The sequence below is a fragment of the Paroedura picta genome, chromosome 12 (assembly GCF_049243985.1).
Source record: "Paroedura picta isolate Pp20150507F chromosome 12, Ppicta_v3.0, whole genome shotgun sequence".
Lineage (NCBI taxonomy): Eukaryota > Metazoa > Chordata > Lepidosauria > Squamata > Gekkonidae > Paroedura > Paroedura picta.
Window position 1 is genome coordinate 31,408,136 of NC_135380.1, and position 23,201 is coordinate 31,431,336.

The 23,201-nt window shown below is 46.9% G+C and overlaps 1 protein-coding gene across 2 annotated transcripts in view; it reads right to left on the reverse strand.

The window, feature by feature from the left end:
* Positions 1-2,501: 2,501 nt before the first annotated feature.
* Positions 2,502-23,201, reverse strand: part of LRSAM1 (leucine rich repeat and sterile alpha motif containing 1) — a 31,938-nt gene continuing 11,238 nt past the window's right edge. The window contains exons 8-25 of one of the 2 annotated variants that reach the window (XM_077306854.1): positions 22,259-22,380; positions 20,849-20,939; positions 20,115-20,245; positions 18,350-18,379; positions 17,251-17,373; positions 16,090-16,229; positions 15,614-15,658; positions 15,280-15,350; positions 14,633-14,732; positions 13,342-13,429; positions 11,983-12,057; positions 10,115-10,195; positions 8,940-9,035; positions 8,201-8,299; positions 7,707-7,838; positions 7,236-7,317; positions 5,148-5,281; positions 2,502-4,745 (exon numbers count right to left, since the gene is read on the reverse strand). In XM_077306854.1, coding sequence (XP_077162969.1) covers positions 4,620-4,745; positions 5,148-5,281; positions 7,236-7,317; positions 7,707-7,838; positions 8,201-8,299; positions 8,940-9,035; positions 10,115-10,195; positions 11,983-12,057; positions 13,342-13,429; positions 14,633-14,732; positions 15,280-15,350; positions 15,614-15,658; positions 16,090-16,229; positions 17,251-17,373; positions 18,350-18,379; positions 20,115-20,245; positions 20,849-20,939; positions 22,259-22,380 — 1,766 coding nt within the window. In that variant the 3' untranslated portion in view covers positions 2,502-4,619. The remainder of the gene's footprint in view (positions 4,746-5,147; positions 5,282-7,235; positions 7,318-7,706; positions 7,839-8,200; positions 8,300-8,939; positions 9,036-10,114; positions 10,196-11,982; positions 12,058-13,341; positions 13,430-14,632; positions 14,733-15,279; positions 15,351-15,613; positions 15,659-16,089; positions 16,230-17,250; positions 17,374-18,349; positions 18,380-20,114; positions 20,246-20,848; positions 20,940-22,258; positions 22,381-23,201) is intronic. The other variant, XM_077306855.1, reaches the window with a different exon arrangement.

The following is a 23,201-nucleotide window of genomic DNA, read 5'->3' on the forward strand; positions in this document are numbered from 1 at the left end:
ACCCCCCCCCCAGTTTTCCATTCTAGGTATAAACAGGCCATTAGCACTCCTTCAGTTAACTCCAGCCCTATGGGGATGTTGAGCAACATGTTATCTTCAGTGTTTGTAGTGCAAGGGTTTTATTCTTTTCTACTTAAAAAAAAAAAGACTCTAAATCCTGTTGTATTGTTTTCCACACACATCTTTATGCCCCTGGACTTTGAACTGTTGTTAACGCCTGCTCTCTTGTCCTGACTTTATTTTCCCCTCTTGACTGCTCTTCCGTTCAGTTATTGTCTCCTTGAGACTATGAATAACAATTTGCTTCTGCTTTGCGACATTTCTCCCGCAGTTTCATAGGGCATATTTTTATGTTCCTTTTGATGATGGCATCTGTATGTTGTACAAATCTTCGCTATTGTTGTTGGTTGTTATTGTTTTTTATTATATACTTTCAAATATCTACTGAATTTTTCCACCTTTCCTTTATTTAGCTTAAGATGGTTGCCATGGTTCTCCATTTATCCATATTATTCTCACAACAAACCTATGAGGTAGTATAGGAAATGTGAGTATCAAGTCAGCAAACCATGTCTGCCCCCTGAAAATGGTATTTGAGCATTTCAGTCTCGTCCCCCTAAATCCTAATCTAACCACAACGTATTTTAAACATGCATTAAGAAATGAACTAGAAACATGGATTCAGAGCCTTGTACCAATTTATTTTAGATGCTTTTATGTCAAGTTGTATTGGACTAATCATATTAGTATCCAATACACAAAGTTAATGTTGGATACTTCATGTTTTCCTCTTGTCAGGAGATTTAGTTTGTATATTATCATATTGAGGGGGCAGTATGTCTCTTTAAATACAGTCCTTCCTCCCCAACTTTAATTTTCTACAAAGTTGAATGTTACTTTATTTAAATACAGGTGTGGCTACCGCTTTTTTTCCTCACATTAGTCCAGAGACTCGGAACCTTGTGCTGTAGGTTCCCCAGTATTCTTGTTTAATTTGCTGCAACATAGTAACTTGGTTACCCATCTAGAATCTTCTCACAAAATGCATTTCATATACATTATCACTTAATTCTACCCTTTCTGTCAAGGAACTCGGGGCAGTCCAAAATCCAAGGTCATCCAGGGGGTTCTAGGACTGAATTTGACCCTGGATGCTCTTCCCTTTAGCCCAGGCTTTCTCAACCAGGGTTTAATGAAACCCTGGGATTTCTTGATGGCTCTGGGAGGGTTTCTTGAATGAGTGGGAGTTAATTAATTTTAATGTATTTTAAAAAAAATTTAAACATTTATTGGGCGATATGACCATCTATCCCTCCCAAAATGGCTAATGATGACCCTGGAGGAGGTGCAAAGGGAGGGGTCCTGGGTGGGTGTGTAAACAGCTAAGCTTCCCAACCATATTCTGCATGATCAGGCCACTTCTGGGGTTTCTCGAAGCCCAGAGAATGTTTCAGGGTTAAAAGGCTGGGAAAGGCTTCTCTAGCTTGACAAGTAGTTAATTCCATTTATATTTTTCATATATCCTCAGCTGAAGAAAACTGATTTTTAGATAGTGCAGAAGGAATGATAGAAAACAAACCCTTTTTATTTCCTACAAATTGCATCATACCATACGCATTCAATGTCTATCTGGATGGTTTTGCATGGTCCATCTAGTGGGGCAAATTACAATTTTGAAGTTCCACTGATACTTCCCATCTTCCCTCGGGGATTCTTTAAGTTCCTGTGCTCTTGCAAAAGATGATTTATCCCGCCATACTTTTTTCTTTTAACTGATCAGGTTTTCTTTTGTGCTTTCTTTTGCATAACCAGGGAGTTCCCTGTCATGAAACTTCTACTTTGGCTGGTGATGCTCTTCAGTGTGCTGGTACTGTGGTTGGCATGGGGAGGGCCAGACATTTTACTATTTCAGTGATCAGGTTATTTATGCGCCTCCCATTGTCCTTCACTGGTGGGGATGAAGAAGAAAGGCCCAATGGAGGTTGGGTAGAGTCTGAACACTCCTTGCCTCTTCCCTTGTGCCTACAGCACTAACCTCTTCCTTTCTCTCCTCTGCATTTGGGTAATATCTGGCAGCTCCCCGCACAACTGACGTAAGCAATTGTACTCTTAACTAATCCTCTCGGCCTTGAGTTAGGAGTTGGACTGGGCAAGCAAGCCACAAATCCTTCAGCGTTGCTTTGCATGTCGTTGTCAGCCAGAGGTTATGCCCATCACTCAGCAGTTTCCTGCGACAGTGAAGTGAACTCATCTAGAACATGATGCAGAGGGTCAGGAAGGATGTAGGACTGATAGGAGCCAGGCTGATGGGGCATTCTCCTCACATGGCTACTTAGTAAGTTGTGTATTCCTTTGCCATGTTTGGCTAGGAGTAGGAAGCTGGATAAATTTAAGGATACAGGTAAGAAGCGTCCTTGTGAATAAAACTTTGTTACACACAACTAGCCCCCTGGATTTAACTTAGGGTGAGATGCAATTGTGAGGAATTAATTAACAGGAACTGTGGGTTCAGATCTTTTATTTCTTTCTGGATACATAAGACAATTACACTGGAGGGACCAACATTGGAAAAACAGACTCATGCATGATGCAGGGTGGCAATGTACCCCCAAGCCACTGGTAGATTGATCTTTCAGGGGCCTTGTAATGTTGTCTATCTGTCCTTTGTCCCTATACCCTCTGGGCCAACCCAAGCAGTATCAATGAGCATTACCTTCAGCTGAGAATGCAGCGAGAATATCTAGATCTGTAATGAAAACTTGGGAACCGTAGTTTTGCAAGATCACTCAGAGAATCCTTAAGCACTCCTAAAACTTGTGAGAAAGCTAGGTTTAAAATGAGCTGATGTCTGTTATATAGATGTGACCACACAACCCACAGTGAGACGACACATACTCGGGGTGCTTGGAAATTGCTAGGTAAGGTTCAGCAAGAGTGTTCCAATCAGGTATACAGAAGGCTTAGAACCCAGTCTTGAAACAGATCCAACCAGAATGGCAGGCAAGATACAGCTTACTGATTATTTTTAACTGGAGGGATGCATGTGGCTCAGATGCCTCAGGAAGAAGGAATTAATTCCACCCAAGAGGGAGCAAATCACACACACCAAGAGGGGTGGGGGGTGAACTTGTACTTGCAGGATTCATGCATTGACCTAAACTGGGCCACTCCAATTTGCTGTGGGGCCTGCCCCTTAAACTGCTGGCAAGGCAGGGTATTGTCTTCTCAGTGTTGTTTGGCAGTGCCCACCCAAGACTGGTCACTACACAACCATTCCCACAAGTCTTTACTGGGCAAACTGCTCTCCTACCATGGCTGCCAGAGAGTGAGGAGAAGCAGGCTGGCCATCTCATTTCCAAGCACTAAAGCCTGGTCTTGCTGTGGCCCAGAATTCTTTTCCTAGGGCACACAGAAGACAGTGAGAAAGGAGGCAACTGGGATGCTAGATCATTCTAGGCCTGTCTGGGGCCTTGCTCCAGCAGCCATTGCTGCTTCCCTTGGCTAGCTGAGTTTCAGGAGGGAGTAGGGGAGGAAGACAGCATGCAAAAGTCTCTCCATGCTGTTCAGTGTGGGGGCGGGGGCAGCATAGGGAAGAAAAACTGAAGAAGGCCCCAACTGTTGCTCCATTGGGTTTCTCCTGAAAGAAAAGCAGCCAACCCTGACCACTGGCTACTGGCTACTCCTGGGGGAGGTGTCAACTTGGCACTGCAAGGTCAATTATTGACTAATAAACTGAAAGGCACCATTAACTTCAAGCCACAACACATCCTCCATCCAACCAGGCCATCTGCTTCTGAGGGTGGGGTGGGGTTGAGGGCACAGCATCAACTGCTTCAGTTACCCCTCCCCCCACACTCCGTGCTGATGAGCAGAAACAAAGGAGGAGACGAGCATGATTAATAGAATGCCTGTAAAAGTGGGCTAAACAAACAGTGAATTAGGTCAGCTGTCACCTTTGTGCCCATTGCATCACTGGTAGTCTTAGGGCTGGCTGGAAAAGGGAGAGAGGGTGGCAGCGCAAGAGCAGGCTGAGTGCAAACAAGGGACACCTGCCTGGCACCTTTGACTCACCAGCCACTGCTACAGCACAGTCAGAGGTATTTAATCCCTTAAATCTCCTGGTGGTGGGAAGGAAGACATGATCCCTCTCCCACTGGGACCTCTATAACTGATGCCATGGGCAGGCAAGGTTAGTCCCTGCCAATTCTAAATAATATTATTTTGATTTTATGCAAGACTGCTGTTGCTTTTTTTTTTGGTGGTGTTGGTGGGGGGATCTTGCCAACTCCATAAAATCTGAGGAATGAGAAATAATTGTTCGCAACCTGGGCCATGTGAGACTCCTGCCCAAGCTGTGCTCTCAGTCCAAAATGTCTCCCCCTTGGCCTCAGGACCCCTGTAGAGGTGATTGACTAGCAATGGCAGAGGGTGGGGAACAGGAGCCATGCTTGATGAGAAGTCACTGACGACATACAAGCATATGATGTGCAAGGAGGTAGTGCAAATCCAAGCTTTTCCCGTGGCAACTCTCATCCCCAAACCCAGGCAAGGGTTAGAGGAGGGTGCAGGATTCGTGATGGGAAAGGCTGCTGTGCTCTCCAGAGCTCTGTGTCAGGTGTCTAGCCACTGTGGAAGAGGCGTATGCGCTGCACAATCTCCTTGCGGCAGAGCGGGCAGATCTGTAAGGCTTCGGAGCAGGTCTGACAACAGCAGACATGGCCACAATTCAGGAAAACCATTTGAGCCTGGAACAGAGAGAGAGAGAAACCTCAGCCAGTTGTTCAACCAAGACTTTTCTCACCACTTGATCCACTCCCTCCCTCTGACCCACTCTCCCCCGTTGAGCTGGAGCAACAGTACTCCTATGGACAGAGAAAGGAGACTAGGATGCACGTTTTACTGAAAGGTCAGGGGAAATCAGGAAGCAGAAAACAGAGGATCCTGTACAACCCCAGCATGGCATCTGGTACAGAATCGGGATTCCTCAGAATCTCAGCCCTGTAATCTCATTTTTGGTCTGTGGCAGAGCGGAAAAGAGGTTTGCAGGACTTTTGGTGACCATGAACTTTAGGTGCTCTGTGGTGGCTCTGTTTCTTCCTGGCAACCAGAAAGTAGCACACAGCACCGCGTGACCCAGCAGGCCTTACCTCTTGCTCCATACAGACCACACACTCGCAGTTCCGCTCTTCCAAGGATGGGGCAGAAGGGGCTTCAAGCGTGGAAGGCTCCTCACTGGGTCCCGGAGCGGAAGGAATTGCCTCTTCTTCTGACTTCAGGAGCTCTGCGAGCAAATGAAAGAAAGACAGAGTTAGTGGAAGGAGGAGATCAGCAGCCTCAAAGAGGAACTGGGGTGGGGAGAAAGAGACGGCGTTTGGGCTGAGTCCTGCACTTAAGCCTGCTATAGGCTTGCCACTTGTCGCAGCAAAGCAGATAAATAAGTTTATTGGCATATTTTTGTTCCATTCCAATAAGCATGTGGCCGACTGGTCCACATTGCTGCGAAAGTACTCTGCTTATATTAGATTGCAGGGATTTAAGCCTCCATATGGCTCAGGCTTGTATAACAGTTGGACTCATATTTATAGTATTCATGATGAGCTCAGAGGCATAATGTTTGGATGGGCTGAGGCTCATTGGCTTGTCTAAGGCCATTTAGACTGTTTATGCACTGAGAACTTCACTGCCCCAGCTCCCATGCAGGAGCACAGATTGGGGGCGGATGAGGTGCACTAGGCCAAATGCTCCCCCACATGGGTGCAGGAAGAGGTGGGGCAACCTGCCACGACTAAAACTGCAGCCTGGCATGAAACCTCCAGTGGATAAATGGTCTTACTGAGATCGCTGAACCAGGCCTTTATTTTGCAAATCATGCTCCTCAACCAGCCCTCCTAAGCTGAAATCCTTTAGCAGGAGTTGCCAGGGACTGGGACTTCAGTTATGTGAAACAGAAACAAAACAGGGAGAAAGGCAACCTCACTACAGGACAAAACCAAATAAAGACAAGAGTGCCCCCTCCAGGTGCCAGAATCCTTACAATCTGAGTAAATAGCCCAATGCCTGTACAAGACTTAATGGCTAGGAGCCTTTTTTGGCTGGAGATTTTTCACGACTGAATTTCTAAGGCTTGGATGGATAAGTATTGAAGACTTTACATACATTCAGCCTTGTAAAGGTAAGTAAAGGTAAAGGTATCCCCTGTGCAAGCACCGAGTCATGTCTGACCCTTGGGGTGACGCCCTCTAGCGTTTTCATGGCAGACTCAATACGGGGTGGTTTGCCAGTGCCTTCCCCAGTCATGACCGTTTACCCCCCAGCAAGCTGGGTACTCATTTTACCGACCTCGGAAGGATGGAAGGCTGAGTCAATCTTGAGCCGGCTGCTGGGATTGAACTCCCAGCCTTATGGGCAAAGCTTTCAGACGGCTGCCTTACCACTCTGCGCCACAAGAGGCTCTTCTTGTAAAGGTATTGGGCTATTTATTATTACTCCAGATTAAGATTTCTGCATGTGGAGGAGGGCACTCAGTGGGTCAGCTACCAGTTGGTTGCCATGGCTCCCATGTTGTGCTACAGGGGGAAATCCTTTGTTGTTAGCTGTTTAATTGTTAATTCTATATTTATTGTCCTTTTCCAGCTTGTATGAAATCTTGGTTGCCACGCCGTTCTTCTGCAAGGAAGTTCCTTCTTGTTAGTTGTTCATGTCAAAGCTCAATTTTTCACTTTGTACAGTTAGTTTGATTTTTGCAGGATTTCTTTATGCTGGTTTATTTTAGCTGTATACTTTGCTCATATATAAAATACATTTTTTTTAAAAAAATTGGGGGAGACATTAGTTTGGTGTAGTGGTTAGGAGTGCGGACTTCTAATCTGGCATGCCAGGTTCGATTCTGAGCTCCCCCACATGCATCCAGCTGGGTGACCTTGGGCTTGCCACGGCACTGATAAAATTGTTCTGATCGAGCAGTGATAGCAGGGCTCTCTCAGCCTCACCCACCCCACAGGGTGTCTGTTGTGGGGAGAGGAATGGGAAGGCGACTGTAAGCCGCTTTGAGCCTCCTTCGGGTAGGGAAAAGCGGCATATAAGAACCAACTCTTCTTCTTCTTCTAGTTCTTTTGAGTGGGCACTTGAGGTCAAGCCCACTGAGTTAGTTCCCTCTGTCTTCTTGAGAGGGTGAGGCAGATTTCCAGGAACATTCAGGCAAAATACTCCTGACAGGGGAAAAGAAGTAACATTACCTGGTATGGTTTTAGCAACAGCATGTATTTCCTGGGCCCTTCGGATGATGGAAAGTTGCAGCCCTGTTTCAGTTAATCCAATCTGAAAGAGAAGTAGTTTGGTTAGCTCTATCACAGCAAACAGTGTGCCAGGAATTCTCTGCAGTGTCCTGACTCTCCCCAAGAAAAGATGTCTCCATCTCGCTCAATGCTTACTCCCCAAAGGGCAACATTATGCTGAATTAGCAAAGCACCTGGTCTGCAGATTAACATATTTGAAAGATCACTATCCTCTCATCTCTGTCTACTAGATCTGGAGGTAGTGGACTGGGGAGAGTTCTTACACTATTCTCAAAGGTTTCTTCAGGCTGCAAGGCATTCGTATTCTCCACTGAACCCACACAAAGGAAACTGCCCAGGCCACATGCTAAAACCTGTGGTCAGAAAGCCACCTGCTCAAGACGGCAACGGCCACTATTGTCCACCTTGTACCTTAGCCAGGTCACTGGGGGCCATGGAGCAGAGCGTTCCTAGCGATATCCGGTGATGGGCGAAGATGGGCAAGTACTTCTCAGCTGACAGGTCAGTCAACAGCTTCACAAGCTGCTTCTCCAAGCCCTCCTCCTGTGAGAAAAAAAAGTAGATGAACAAAACATTGATAACTGTCCTCTTGACAGTACGCCAAGCCTTGGGCAACCTGGAAAATGCTGCAGATAAGAAAGATCCCAGAGAGGAGGAGGGGAAGACTCAAAGCAGGACTGCGACTAGCTCAAGGTCACCCACTTGGTTGCATGCGGAGGAGGAGTGAGGAATCAAATCTAGCGCTCCAGATTAGAGGCCACCAGACTTAACCCTTGCACCATGTTGGTCTCTTGGTAACCCAGCTGAGCAATGGTAGTTTCCTGGATCCTGGCTGAACTGCAAGCAAGGCCTTTCTTTGGGGTTTCCTTGGCATCCACTGGGGCTGTGCCTTAACGACAAGTCACCTGCAGTCGGAGAGAGAGGGGCTTCTGGTTCAGAAGGCGCTGGTACTGAATCAGCCAGTAGTTCTCCTGCTTGGTTTCGCTCTTGGCTTCCAGCTCCCGCTGCAAAGAAGAAAGATGCTGTCTGACTTCAAGAGAATCCGTCAATGATGAGCAAGCTCAGAAGAATCCCTACACACCGGTCTGGGAAAAGGGCAGAAAGGCTGGCCCGGGTGTCAGAGGTGCACACTGAGATACTCCATTATTCTTCCGATGGCACATTCAAAGGGGTACTAAGCCAAGCATGGTCAGGGATGTCTGAAAGAGGCATCTTCCACTGTTTTCACTCACACTCTAGCACCTGCTGACACCCCTGGGTGCTTTCCCAGGCCTGGTCAGCAAGACAAAAAATAGTTGAATGTTGGCAAGGCTGGTTCAGAGACTGAACTGGGAAATCCTCCATTTCATTGATGCCTCTGGCATGAACTTGACTGTGGGACTTCACCGAGCCACTCTCCTCCAGCCTCAGTCCTGCCTAACTGCCACAGGCAGATTATAATACTTGCCCACTTTACAGAGTTCTGGCAAGAAGGATGTATGAGAATTTCTCTGAATCTGAAAGAGCTACCCAAACAAATCATCATTGGGGTTCCCCTCCAGGGGGATGCAGACTGGAGGAAAACAAAGCACCCTTGACCTCCTGAGTGGGATCATGCTTCACCACATACTGAACCCACAGAGGCCTTGGCACTGGGGCTCTTACCAGGATCTCCTGCAGCTCCTCTTCCCTCTGCTGCTTCTCTTTCAGCAGTTGCTGTAAGAGGCTGGTTAGGGCTCGCCGCTGTTCTGTTATCGCCTCCTGAAACACAGCACAACGCGAGACGTTTTGGTCTGGCTCTAAGCAACCTTCAATGTCCCCACCCGACCCTTTGCCATACCGTGCAGCCCTCTGAGGTAGCACAGCATTAATCTGGGAAAGTGTCCTTATAGCAGATCTGGGGGACTGCCTGCCCCCTTCTCAGGGCTTTCAGGAGAAGCTTGGCTTTTGCTTGGGCAGGGTGGGTGTGCCACCACCTCGTGACATTCAACCCCTGTAAAAACGTCAAACCAAAACGGGCTTGGCAAGAATTGGTTGGTCCTCCGCCACAAGGGAACTCGCCCACTGCAAGTGGATCAAAGGGAGACGGAACCAGCCTGGACTGCAGCTCTGCTTGTGTGATGGTGACCAGGTGAGCTCTGGCACAGGGCTGTGTGTTCCCCAAACTACAAAATTCTGTGCTAAGAAAAAACTGAATCCAGCGATATGTTCATGTTATGCAAGTGCACAAAATATACAGGGGGAGGAAAAGGGCAAGGAGCCAGCTGCATGGGCTGCCAAACGCCCAGCCCACTGGAGAGTTTTCACCAGCTGCTGCTGTTCACTTTCAACTTTCTCTGCCTCCCAGAGGACTAGCAGCTTGCCCTTTCACAAAGTCAAAGCGAGGATTCATACTTGGACTGAATTCTGCATCCAAGATCATCTTATTTGTTAGGAACGTTGAAAGACACACAGCCCTGGCTCTACCCACTAAGCAGTGTGGATGCAACGGGAGAGATGAAAGGTGCTCTCTGGAATGTTGCTCTTGAGTGGATATTTAAACAAAAAAACAAAACAAAAATCAAAACAAACCCAGCGAAAGTCATGTAGCAAAATGTGAAATGTTTGGCAGAGGTTCCTTTTGCTGACTGGCTCCGAATCCAACAGAGGCCCATTCCTCCCGAGGATTCCAGATCTTTGAATGCAAGTGTGTCTGCAGGAAGCACCAAGCCATGAGAAACCGGGACTGAGAGCTATCCCCTGCCCCGCCCAACCTCCTGACCAAGCACCAAGCGGGAGGGGTGAGAAGAGCGAGCGTGAGCAGATGGTTCAACATCAGTGGCCCCAAAAGCCCAACCTACCTGCAGTGCCTCTGTGTCCAGCTGTTGCCTCTTTACCTCCAGCTGAGTCAGCTGCAATAACTCTCTCTCTATTAACTTAATCTAGGCAGAAGATGAAACAGGGGGGTTTACTTGCACAGGAAAGGACTCGGCTGTCACTGGCTTCAGCTCCGGCCCCAACCAAACTGCCTGGGGCTCCACTGTTCCCCTCTCCTGTGTTCTCGCTAGGCCTTGAGGAGCTTGGCAAGTGCAGCAGCCTCTTAGCAAGCAGGCATGTTTTGATGAAGAGCGTTTGCCCTTGTTGCCCTGGCAACAGTCTAGAGTTGTAGCTGGGGACTCCCGCATCAAAAAGGCAGGTGCCATCTTGTTGGGGGATGTGGCGCGTGCTGCTAGTCTCCCTTGTCACACGGAGTCCTGAACAGTGAGGAGTAGATGTCATGAGCGACCTCATTCCTCTACATAAGCCGTGAGCTGATGCGCCCAGGAGGAAAGCAGCAGGCGTTGGCTCTGAATCGTGTATTGGAGGTGGGAAAAGAGGAGCGTGGCCAAGGAGAGCCCAGGACCTCCCAGCAAAATGGAGGGCAGACCCCTTGTGCCAGCCTAACAGGCCATGTTGCTTCTCACTGAGCCTCAATCAAACAGCTGCCATTCTACCGGCACAACAGACTGTTGGAATGTAGTGGCGGGTGGAGTGTGCCCCTCCAGGGTCTCCATAGGGGATGCCGCATCTCCGGCAAAGCCCTGACAGAGCCTCATTCTGGGAAGCAGGAACCCTTGGCCTTTCCAAAGGGGACCAGCAGTGTATCATCTAAGGCAGGGGTAGTCAACCTGTGGTCCTCCAGATGTTCATGGACTACAATTCCCCGCCAGCGTTTGTAGTCCATGAACATCTGGAGGACCACAGGTTGACTACCTCTGATCTAAGGAAGGGGAAAGACTCACTGAATCTAGCCCAGGCTTTCTCAACCAGGGTTTCTTGATGGCCATGAATGGGTGGGAGTTAATTAATTCTGAATATATATTTTAAGTTAGTTAAACGCTTATTGAGCGATATGACCATATGCGGTCAATATCAACCCCCTCTTCCAAAATGGCCAATGATCGGCCTGAGCATGGTGGGGAGGAGTCCCAGGTGGGTGCATACACAGCTATGCTTCCCAACCATATTCTGCATGATCGCACCACTTCTGGGGTTTCTTGAAGCCTGAAGGATGTTTCAGGGGTTTCTCAACAGTAAAGAAGTTGAGAAATGCTGATCTAGCTAAACAATACCCCCTGCTTCTACTATGCTTCCCAGAGATACTGAGTGTAGCAGTAAGCTGCCCAAAAAAGTCATATGGTTCTGACTTGAAACGAGAGCTCACTACAGTCCAGCAAAGCCACCACGACAGCCCAGCACCTCTTAGAAAGTCCTCTCCCAGGTTCACAAGACTAGAGGCCAAAGTAACCCGGTTAGCCAAAGGAGAAGGGGTGGGTGGGAGGGAAGACACATCACTGAAGCACTCGCAAACTCTTTTGCCTCAAGCCTCTGGCAACAACAGCTCAATCCACTTCTTCTCAGTTGGGTTGCAGCCACATGCTCTCACACTGATGTGCTTCCCTTTTGCCGGAATGGATCTGAACAAGCAGGTTGGTGACAGAAACTAAAACACAACCATAAATCATGAAGTCCATGCATTTATGGGCCATTCTCTGAGGTGGGATGGAAATGCAATGAAGTTTCCAGGAATGGGGCATACCTCACCAGTCCTAAGGGCGTGAAGCCCAGGACTTGGCTTGCAGGCCAGGAAAATTCCACTCTCTTGCAACAATGGATTCCCAGGACTGGACTTATAAAAGCCAGAGAGGAAACTTGACGTGGTCCCTGCAGAATCCGAATTTCCACTCACCTGATTCCTGATCTGGCAGTGCATAAGATCTCGCTTCACCTGGAGAGCTTCAAACGCAGCCTTCTGCATTTCGCTCTAAAAGATGGGACAGCAAGAGATAGATACCAAGCTCCCGGTAACATCAAGGGTCCCTGTAAACTTAGCAGTCTAGGTTCAGGGCAAAACAACCTTTAAACTGCAGGTCTCAGGAACAGAACCATTTGCACACTATGCCCCTTGGCCATGGGTCCTCCCCCAAAGATGCTCTTATACACGTGTCCGACACAGCCTTCAACTGTCAGACCATCTTCAAGGCCTTTTCAAGTCCAGGTAATAAAGAGCCACTTTTAACTACTATTTTTAGTTACAGATGAAGGCATTTGTGGATCTTGCCTTGCTTTCCCCTTGCATAAAAACAGTGGAAAATAAGTAGAGAGGCCTAAGACTTAGGTTGGGGGATTACGTGGTATAGCTTCCCTTGGACTGTACTAATTCAAAACACAGGTGAAGAGATTGCATACTCAATCTCTGGGTGATGTTTCAACTATTAAAATAAATAGCTAGAGAAAAGGCTATGTTAGACTCCTCCCTGAACTGCTATTTTTCTACTAGGGAATTGCTTGGCTTCTCTTTTAACCTTCCACCTAGAGTCTGAAATGAGAAAGTGTGGGAAGACTGCATTCTGTTTATATATATATGACTTTAAGAAGACCTCTTGGAAAAAACTGCAGAGATCTAAGACTATTCAAATATTCTAAGCCAGTCAAAAGTCTTGACAAATGTAAAATGAATACTTTACTCAGTCACCCAGAAAGGTTATTCAAGTTATAAAGTTCTCACAAAGGCTGGTTGTTTTTCTTTTCTCTTATTTTCCTGGGTGTACTAAAAGAACATAAGAATTGCTATGCTGGGCTAGACCCAAGGTACAAGGTACATCTAGTTCAACATTCAATAGCTTAGACCAGCCTGATAGATGCTTCCAGGAAATCCAAAAATAGGAAAAGTAATTATTCCTGGTAGTTTGCTGCTCACTGGCTTGACAAAGACTGCCTCTGAACATGAGAAGTTACAACTAGTTTCAACTAAAAGCTACAAGTTAAATATGTTCCGATAATGGTACAGCCCCCTTCTGATGGAAGAGGTATTTTTGCCAGAGAAACAGCTTCATTAGAGCAGGGGTAGTCAAACTGCGGCCCTCCAGATGTCCATGGACTACAATTTCCATGAGCCCCTGCCAGAGTTTGACTACCCCTGCATTAGAGGAACAGCTTCATGAGATTGAGCTCTTTGAAGCCCTGCTTTGGCACATTCCCTCCCATATTGTGCACTCCATATCCTTTACCCTGCGCCAGCCCACGTTCTGCCCATACGCAGCACTACCTCCTGCAGAATCTGGCTGATAGCTTTGTTCTGGTCCAGCTGTTGCCAAGCCAGGATTTGTTGCAATTGCTCATCCATCTTCGCCAAGCTGTAAGAGAAACAACCTTGAGATCATCTTGGTTGGTTTGTGGGTGCTAAATGCAAACTGGGGTTGGGAGGAGAGATGGACATCAAAGCAAAACTTGAGGCCCTGAAAGTGAGGTTGCCAGTTTGGGGGAAATTTTAAGGAAAGAAGAAGAAGGAACCTGGTGAATGCAGCAGATCCACGGCCACAGCTAATGGCAAATGTTTGTTCTTTGGCCCCCTGGCTGACTATGACAAAGGAGGTGGTGGGCATAATTTGTATCGCTTATAATGCAGGGGGATGCATACAACTCACACATGCACAGCTCTTGTACAGCACCAAGGGAAAACAACATACCAAGGATGGCCAGTATAACCAAGAGCTGGAATTCATTGACCCGGGGGGGGGGGGGGGGAGCAGGACTGTTTTTTAATTGTATTTTTAAACTGTGTTTTTATTACTATATTTTATTATTCTTGTGAACCGCTCTGAGCCCCCTTGCGAGGAAGGGAGATATAAATATCTAATAAATAAATGGCACCTTATTTTCACGTGCAAATGAAAATGTCACTGCTGGGTTTTATTTTTAAACGATTCAGGCAACCAGCCAAAATTTCTGGCATACAGTCTAACTGTCACAAAGAACAAACAACACCCAAACCAGAGACTGGTATTTTTCAGGCTGGCTGGGAACACTAGAAAGAGTTCCAAGGCAGTGTGGGATAATGCCAGCTTATTTCTATAATTTGTCGAACCCCCTTTACTGTAGAGCATTTATGCTCGCATGGCTCAATGCTTTTCCATCAAGTGTGCTACAAGGGAGAGTTGCTAAGATTGCTTTCGAAAACAGATTATGCCCTTGTGAACTAAGTATTCCTGACACTATTCAACACATTATACTTGATTGCCCTTTGTACATGGCCCAGTGAAGGCATGTCATGACCCTTATATCCAAATGTACAAAGAAAAATGACATCAAAAAGATCTGGTTTGGCAATTTCTACTGAGTGATAAGGGTGTCAATGTCATTTTTCTTATGGCTGATTGTTTTGTCTACAGTTCTTAAATCAAAAATAATTGGCAAATTATTATTTTTTTATGTTCAGTTTTCTTTGTTCTTAACCAGATTTTATGCCAATAAATGAACTGTCATGAATAAAAGTCTCTGCCTACAGCTCCTTGGACGAGGGAAGAAATAAGACCTCAAAGTCCACTTTCTGTCAGTACCTGGTACAAGTCTGGCTGACAAGGTCTTGACGGCGTGATTCGAAGGCCACCTGGACGAGTTTGCTCTTGTACGCTTCTGCCAGCATCTGCTGCATGGCAGCTGCAAGGACAGAAAACACGGGGAATCACCAACCTGCCCAGGCCCCTCCTCAACCCGAGAAGAGCAGCTTCTGGAAAATTGCTCCTTTCTTCACTTTGTAAGGGCAGCAATATCAATTCCACGGAAGAAAACCCAGCTAAATTACTTTCAGATCTGCTCCTCACTATTTCAAATACTGGCAGAGAAGGCAAGGGGAGGGCTAAGCTTATTCCTTGGAGGGGCTGAGCAAAGGAAAGTTAGGCCTGCCTCTTGGACAACAGGAACCAGATCAGCATGGCTGGAGGAGAAACCCTGACATGTACCCATTTCATCAATAGAAGCTTGGGGAGCTTTATCAGAGGGAAGGCAGGGCACAGCTGGAATCAAGCCTTCACACCGTGTGAGCTCAAAGGTCAGCCCTAAACACCCAACTGCTAGGAGCTCAGGTAATGGACATGCTTCCTACAGGGAGACCTCTTCTGCTGAGCAAGGGGATGGGTGACTCAGTGCATGTTAGGAGTTGATGATGGCCCTGAGCCTTACTAAACATGCCCATCAGCAAGCTCACCAGCCACTTCCCTCCTGCGTAGCTGCTCTGCCTCCTCCTGAGTAATGGCCATCAGCTGCTCCATCCGGATCCTAAAAATCAATGAGGGGAAGTCAGCTACTGCATGATCAAAGCAAGATCCCTGATTATCTCACGGTCCTGTGCAGATCACTGTATTGCTGAATCTAACTCAAGGTCCATCAAGTCCAGCATCCTGGACAGCCAAATGCCTTTGGTGGTTCACAAGCTGATGGCCGGATGCTGGAGACAAAGCAATGAGGAATGGCCAGATTTTGGTGAATTGGCCCAGTTATTGTGCTTTCCAGAGCCATCCCAAGAACAGACAAGAACTCACCGATCGTTCTCCAGGGATTTCAGAATTTCAGAGTTCTGTTTTTGCCTAGAAAGACAGAAACAGGCCACAGTCAGACCAAGAAGAACATCCTCCTCCTAGACTGGAGTTCTCACCTGTCCCCTCCTGCCCATACATCTCTTTCAGTCCCCCCATCAGCAGGCAATAAAAGAGTGCTGCTCTTGTCAAAAACGCAAGAATCAAATAAAAAATGGAGTTCCAATTTTAAAAATAAACCACAACTAAATACATATGGCAGCCAATCTTGGGATTTTCTTTTCCACTCAAAATCGCAGATTGGGTGGCTTCTGACTAACTGCCAAAATGTTCCAAGAATTATATGCAATTGACCAACAGTTATCTGTCTGGGGTCACGCCAACAAATCAGACTCGGTGAGATACTTTGAGCCTTGACTCAAGAAAGCCAGCTAGGATCACTAACAGCATAATTCCCATACCCACCCATCAACATCTCTGACCTCTGGTTCTCTTCCAGCAGTTTCTGGATTCGGCCGGTGACCCCCACCTCCATCTCTTTCAATTGTTCTAGCAGCTTCATGCGCTCCACTTCCAGTCGCTGCTGATGTCGTGACAGACCCTGCTCCAGCTTCATCTGCTCCTGCAGCCAAGAGAAGAAGAAGAGTTGGTTCTTATATGCCACCTTTCTCTACCAGAAAGAGTCTCAAAGCAGCTTACAATCGCCTTCCCTTTCCTCTACCTTCAACAGACGCCCCATTAGGTAGGTGAGGCTGAGAGTGGCTGGTATCCAGCTTTATCAGTGCTGTGGCGAGCCCAAGATCACCCAGTTGGCTGCATGTGGAGGAATGGGAATCAAACCAGGCTTGGCAGATTACAAGTTGGCGTTCCTAAGCACTACACCTAGCTGGCTTTCCAGAGGCAATAGGACATCATATGGAAGCACCATCTCTCCCATGAACTCTTTCAGAAATTTCTCTGCAGAAGTCTGGCTTGGGATTCCATCTGTTACTAGAGAATGGTGTGGTTTTAAAGCTTAAATAACAAGCCTAGAGCTTTCTGGCTGCCTGTTACTGACTGTCCAAGATATCAGAAAATGTCTTTCCTAGCCTTACTACCACTTATTTTTGTACGAGATGCTGAGGATGTGAACTTATGTGTACATGTGTGTGCATGGTGCTTTATGGAGTATCATTGACCATCTCTGATTATAGGAGATTACACTCTACATGTGTACAGTGGGGGTAGGGAAGGATAACAGGCAAAGGAGGAGGAAGCAGAACATAAAAGGAGCTCTGCTGGATTGGATGAACGGTCCATCTAGTCCAGCATTCCCCTTAATAAATCTTTTTTTAATACCAAGGCGGCAGGCGAAAACCACTATCTATTCCCCTTGTTCAGCCGGGGGACAACCATCCTGCTGTTCCCCTAGTGCAGGGGTAGTCAACCTGTGGTCCTCCAGATGTCCATGGACTACATATCCCATGAGCCCCTGCCAGCATTTGAGGCACCACATCAATCAGATGGACACAGGGAGTCCTAGATTGAATGTCAGGACCCCACCCTGGCCTCAACCATATGCCTCTGTGAACAGTATTACAGGAGACATAGAAAAAGAGTTGAGAGGGGAAAATGGAAGAGTCAATAAACACAAACATCATTACCGCCTTCATATTCTGGAGAATTTCCCCTTTTTGGGTTTGGCTCTGCTGCATCAACTGCGCCTGCTCCCTCTGCTCCAGGTCTAACCAGCGTTCAAACTCCAGTTTCTCCTGCATTTTCTGTTCCTGAGAGAACAAAGAACTTTGTCAACACATTCAAGCCATTCTTGTCAACTCCTCAAGGTGTGGACCAAGTTCTCACAAGAAGCAGAAGAGACAATAAACTTGCACTGGGATTGTACTACCTGAGAGGCTGGCATGATTATATATTTTAAATCCTAGCACATAAGGGAGAAAACCAGTCAAGAACTTCCCTCATTGCCCTAATGGGATTTTTACAGGAGTATGTATTTTTTTTAGAAGTATTGCATCATACAATGCCTACCAGCAGCATGATGTAGTACAGCCCAGAAATAAGTTTCCTTCCTCGTTTGTTGCTTGTGAGGACTAAGCCAATTTCTGCAGATGGTGAAACCCAGAACATCCAGTATGAAAAACTATGATATTTCCACCAAAAAGTCCAAGGTGGGTATATGTAGTTCTTCCTCCCTAGATTTTGTTTCCCAAAAAATCTTGTGATGTAGGTTGGAATAAGACTGGTCACTCAAGGAGTGTGGATTTGAACCTAATTATTCCCAGTCCCAATCTGACATTAGTCACTCCATCACACTTAATCACTTGCCCCACCTTCTCAAATTTTGGGCAGTCCTTCTCCCATTTGTGCCAGCAAAGTAGTTCAAGAGGAGAAAGCAATAAGACAGACAGATAAGTTGAGACATGGTGAACCACCACATATTTAGATGTGCAAAGGGCTTTAGTTCTATTTATTGTTTCCATTTTCCAAGTCAAGAACTCATCTCAGATGGCCACCTAGCCAAGGGCTTGACCCTTTCTCCAATGCTGGCTCTGTGGTTTCTGCACCAGAACAAGCACTCCTCTCTTCTCCTCAAGAGCTCCCACCCCTCCTCCAACCCTGTTTCTGTGGTTCTGCACCAGAACAACCACTCTTCTCCTCAAGAGCTTCAGGAGACTTTGTTCACAGAGGCTGGCAACAGAAGGCTTGGGCGGATTTGCCATAAAGAAGGCCAGAAAGACTTTGTACCTTCCGCTTCTCATATTCCATAAATTTGTTCTGAAAAGGAAGCACAAACAGAAGGAAAATGTGAACCATTATGGGCATTCTGAGAGCTGATGTGCTGCAGTGTTGTGTCAGACTAGGATCTGGGAAACCCTTCCTTCCTCTGCCATGAAAGCTTGCTGGCTGACCTTGGGGCAGCCACACACTCTCAGCCTAATCTGCTTCACAGAGTGGTTGAGAGTTTAAAACAGAGATGAGGAGTCCAACGTAAACCAATTTGGCTCCTCAATGGGGATAAAGGCAAGGTATTAATTAAACAAATTAATCAATCACAACCCACCCAGCTTAGGGAACAAGCTCCAATTGTTATGCTGTGAAGCAAGAGTGACCACACCTGAGCCCAAAAGAGCACACTGTGGGCACCTCACTCAACCCACAGAATGAGGCAGACCTATGAGGGGAGGGTATACAATGGCATTCTGACAGGAGCTCATGGCCCTCTGGTCTTAGTCCAGTGGGCAGCAACCATAACATCCTTAGGTGGCTATAAAAGGAAGCCAAGGCAGAGTCCAGAAAGCATGGGCTGCTTTGGGGGACTGCTATCACTGCCTCCCCCTCACTGGTGGTCTTCAAGCAGCGGCTGTTGAGATAGTTATTATGGATGCTTTAGGCAGATCTGGCATTGAGCAGGGGGTTGGACGAGATGCCTGTATGGCCCCTTTCCAACTCTAGGGTTCTATCATAGCTTCCAGCTGGCTTGTGGCTCTCTCTGCAGCCACTTCACCATGCTGGCTCTCAACCAGTACGCATTGGCTGTCCTAGCCAGAACATTTTCATTCAACCTTTCCTTAAGGAAATTAGGGTGGTGTACTACATTATTCCGTCTTCACAAAAACCATGTGGTCTGAGAGTGTGACTAGCCCAAAGGCACCCAGCAAGGAGAGTGGAGAACAGAACCTGGGTCTCCCTAGTCCAACCCTCTAGCCCCTAAACCCATATGTGAGATGGGAGGTAGACGTCGCATAGTTAGTGGGGTTCTGGGGCCTTATCCGTAAGACCCACAAAGCAGGCTGTGACCTAGGAATCAGTCTCCACTCCTTGGCCTCTCCCAACTTCATCAGTAAAATAAAGGCAAACCATCTCAAAGTTGGTTTATATGCTGCATTTAACTTAAAGCGCTTGCCAAAAAAGAGAAAGGAAAGAAAACTGATGCTGCATTATACCAAGCCAGACCACTGGTGATTCTAGTACAGAACTGTCTCTTTTGACGGACAGCAGCTCCTCAGGGGCTCAGGCAGAGGAAGCGTTTTCAACACCAATAACCCAAGGTTCTTTAAGTAGAGATGCGAGAGAATGGCTACCACTAGCTTGGATGAGTCTACTGGGAGTGGGGATTCTCAACAGGGCTCCCTAGACTACTGGGGCTTTGTAAAAGCTCTTCAGGGGTGCCCCAGCCTTTCCCGTACATCCTGCCTTAAAGGACTCGGTCAGAAGGAATTCCACAAACTGCCATGAAAACAGGGAACTGGCCACTTCCATTGACATACGGGGTGGTGTTATTGCATGCTAAAGCTTGGAGGCCTACTCCTGCATCAAACCACCTCCTTTCTTTCCTCCTCAGCCCTCCTTGGGCGAAGCAGGAAAGTGTGGCCAGCTGACATCATTTTTGGCCCTGTTCCAAGGCTCCTCAAAGCTTGAAAAATATTTCAGGGGCTCCTCTATGGTCAAAAGGTGGGGAAAGGCTGACTGGGAGAGATGTTCCACATCCCTGGAGCAGCCCCCTGCTCACCTGCCATTCGGCTTCATTGTTCGCATATTTACAAACGGTCCTGCTGACCCCATCCACTGAAGTCTCTCCGCCATCGCTTTCCAACACCGGAAGTAAGTACTGAGACGGAGAGTTATACTCAATTCCAGATTCTAGAAGGACAAAGAATGCAACGCATCATTCCACCAACCTCAGAGTACAGGTATGGTTCAGAGCTCATAACCTGCATACTGGACCAAGGTGATCAAGATTCAAATCTCTGCAGAGCCATGGAGCCCACTGGGGGGCTTGAGAAGACTGTGAATCCAAGCTACCATATGGAGTTGAAAAGAGAAACGGGGATAATCCCACATTTGCCGGCTTCACACCTAAACAAACCTGTCCACTGAAATTAAAGTACACAATTGAATGCCCTTATTTTGTCCGAGGACCACTGCTATCTGTTTTCTGAAGCTGAACATATGAAACTACCTTATATGGAGTCAGATTATTAGTCCATCTCACTCAGTATTGTCTACTCTGGCTGGCAGCAGCTCTCCAGGGTCTCTGACAGAGAAAGCTGAGATTCTGAGTTGCCAGGGATTGAACCTGCGCAATTAAGGAATCGTCCAGCTTAATCCAATGAGACTTAGATCCAAGGATATGAGTGTAGGATTGCATCCCTACAGAGCTAGAACTCTTTCGTATTCAGAGGTGTGTGATATGTCTTCTCAATAGTGGGCTCCATTTCAAACTCTGAAGGGTGTCAATCTTACCTTCACACAAAAACTGCTGGATGGCTTCTGTGCCAGCGCTGCAGATGGTGTCTGGGGGGTAGGTCATGGACAAGGCATCCAAAGTCAGCACCTGCAGAACATGCACAGAACAGCTGGAATTGTAGCTCTCAAGTTCTGCCCAACCTTCAAATCAAACCCAATCCTAGGAAGAACAGCACACCATTCAGAGTACAAACCTCAGCCTCTTTTGTTATTCTCTGTTCACTGGACTGCCCCCAGGGCTCTTTGGCTGACCCCTATTCTAACTAGACACCAGTTTCCTGCTGAATTCTGGGTGGTATCTTAATTGTTAGCAGATTCTGATCCAGAAATAACTCAATCTGTTGGAAAATCCCTGATAATGGTCTCTCTTAAATGTTGGTTAAATGAGTTTTATCCTACTAACCGTATGAGAAAAGTATATGTCTACTCATCTATTTTCTGATGTTTTTTTTAGATTTTAGCCTTTTATGAAATATATATGTACTTTTATTGTTCTGTATTTTCCTCTTGTCTGTTTTTTTCTGGCTCTGTAATGCTGTTTTATCTTGTTGTCATTTATTGGTTTTATGGTCAAGACATGAGCTTAATAATAAAGAAAAGCTCAAAAGACAAAGATTGGAAGCTTCAGCTGATTCCTTATTGCTGTTGTTGTTGTTATTATTAGATTTATTTCCCGCCACTCCCTAAAAGGCTCGTGGCGGGTAACAATAGTCTAGTCCCATTAAAATACCCATTATAAGACTTCTAAGAAATCCCAACATGATGGAAAATAATCTCATTTCCATCCCCCCACTATCAGAGCAGGAGGGAGAATAGAGAGGAATGATGTAACTTCCAATCCCAGGGGAGGGGGGCGATGGTTCTACTTCGTTGACCCCAGCCTCAACCATGGACCTGGTGGAAGAGCTCCGTATTACAGGCCCTGCAGAAAGCTGGCAAATCCCGCAGGGCCTGCAGCTCACATGGAAGCTCATTCCACCAGGTAGGGGCCAGGACCGAAAAGGCCCTGGCCCTGGTTGAGGCTAGGCACACTTCCCTAGGGCCATTGCAGCATTACTGTTAAGCTGCTTCTACTGGGCATATTCAGCAGCCTCCTCTGGCTGCTGCTTTTCTTTCAAGCTCAGAACTTGCTTTTAAAGGCCCTCATTGCCTTCATCCATGAACCTCTTTCCATCTAAGCCTAAGACCCTATGAAGACCTACCCAGTAGGCTTTACTGGCAGTTCTGCTCCCCCGCACTCCGCAAGCAGATGAAAAGGAGGAGGGCCAGAAATCAGTTGGAAAGTCAGAGAAATTTTTTAAAAGGAAATTTTTCCAGATGGGTAGGCATTTCCCCTTGTGGGTTTTGCCACATCCTGGCAAGCAAAGAAACAAGCTCCCTCCAAAGAATGAGACTACTCAGCTGTACCTCAAGGGTCCGGATGTGAGCCAGTGCTTGGGGCAACACTCGCACCTGGTTCTCACTAATATCTAAGGTCCGCAGGCTACGCAGGTTGCTCAAAGTAGCAGGCAGCTCCTTCAGCTTATTGCCTGCAGTAGGAAGGCAAAAAAGGGGAGGAAAAGACAGATAGTCAGTACGCAGCATGTCATAGGATACTTAAACTGGTGGAAAGCTATTTTCCTATTCATAGCATAAACATGATCTAAGTTTCATGCAAAGTATGGCTTCTACCCTGGTGGTCATCTTGTACAAAGCACAAAATTATCCAGAATCCTCTGCACTGTGGCAGAAGCCTCTGGGATGTCGTCTCATTGCGTGCAAGGAAAAAAACTCAGCCAGGTTGGAAGGTTTGCCAGATGGGTGCAGTCCCCTGAGTGAAGCTGCTTGAAGAAAGATGCTGGCCAAGCAGCTGCTTCCAAGTTCACAAAAATGGAGGCTGAGGGCTGGACATGGTCCACAGTCTGCATGTCAGCCATTCGCCCTTTAAAGTGGATTTGCAAACTGGGTGCGGCATATGTCCATCACTCTTCCTGTCTCACAACTGTGCATGTAAAACTGCATTGCTTGGTCAGGCTCAGTATTGTCTCCTCTCACAGCCGGCAGCTCTCCAGTAGAGAAGGAACCTTCCTAGCCTTGCTTCCTAAAGATCCTCTAATTAGAGATGCCAAGGACTGAACTTGAGACACGGGACCTTCCGCAGCCAAAGTATGTGCTCTGTCACTGAACTGCAGAGCCCCACTAAATAGGTAAAGGTATCTTATACAGGGACAATCTACTGGTCCATCTAGCTCAAGCATTGTCTCCTCTGGCGGGGCAGCAGCTCTCCAAGGTCTCAGGCAGAAAAGGGCTTCCCCAGCACTTGTTACCTAAGACCCATCAACTGGAGATGCCAGAGAATTATTATTGGATT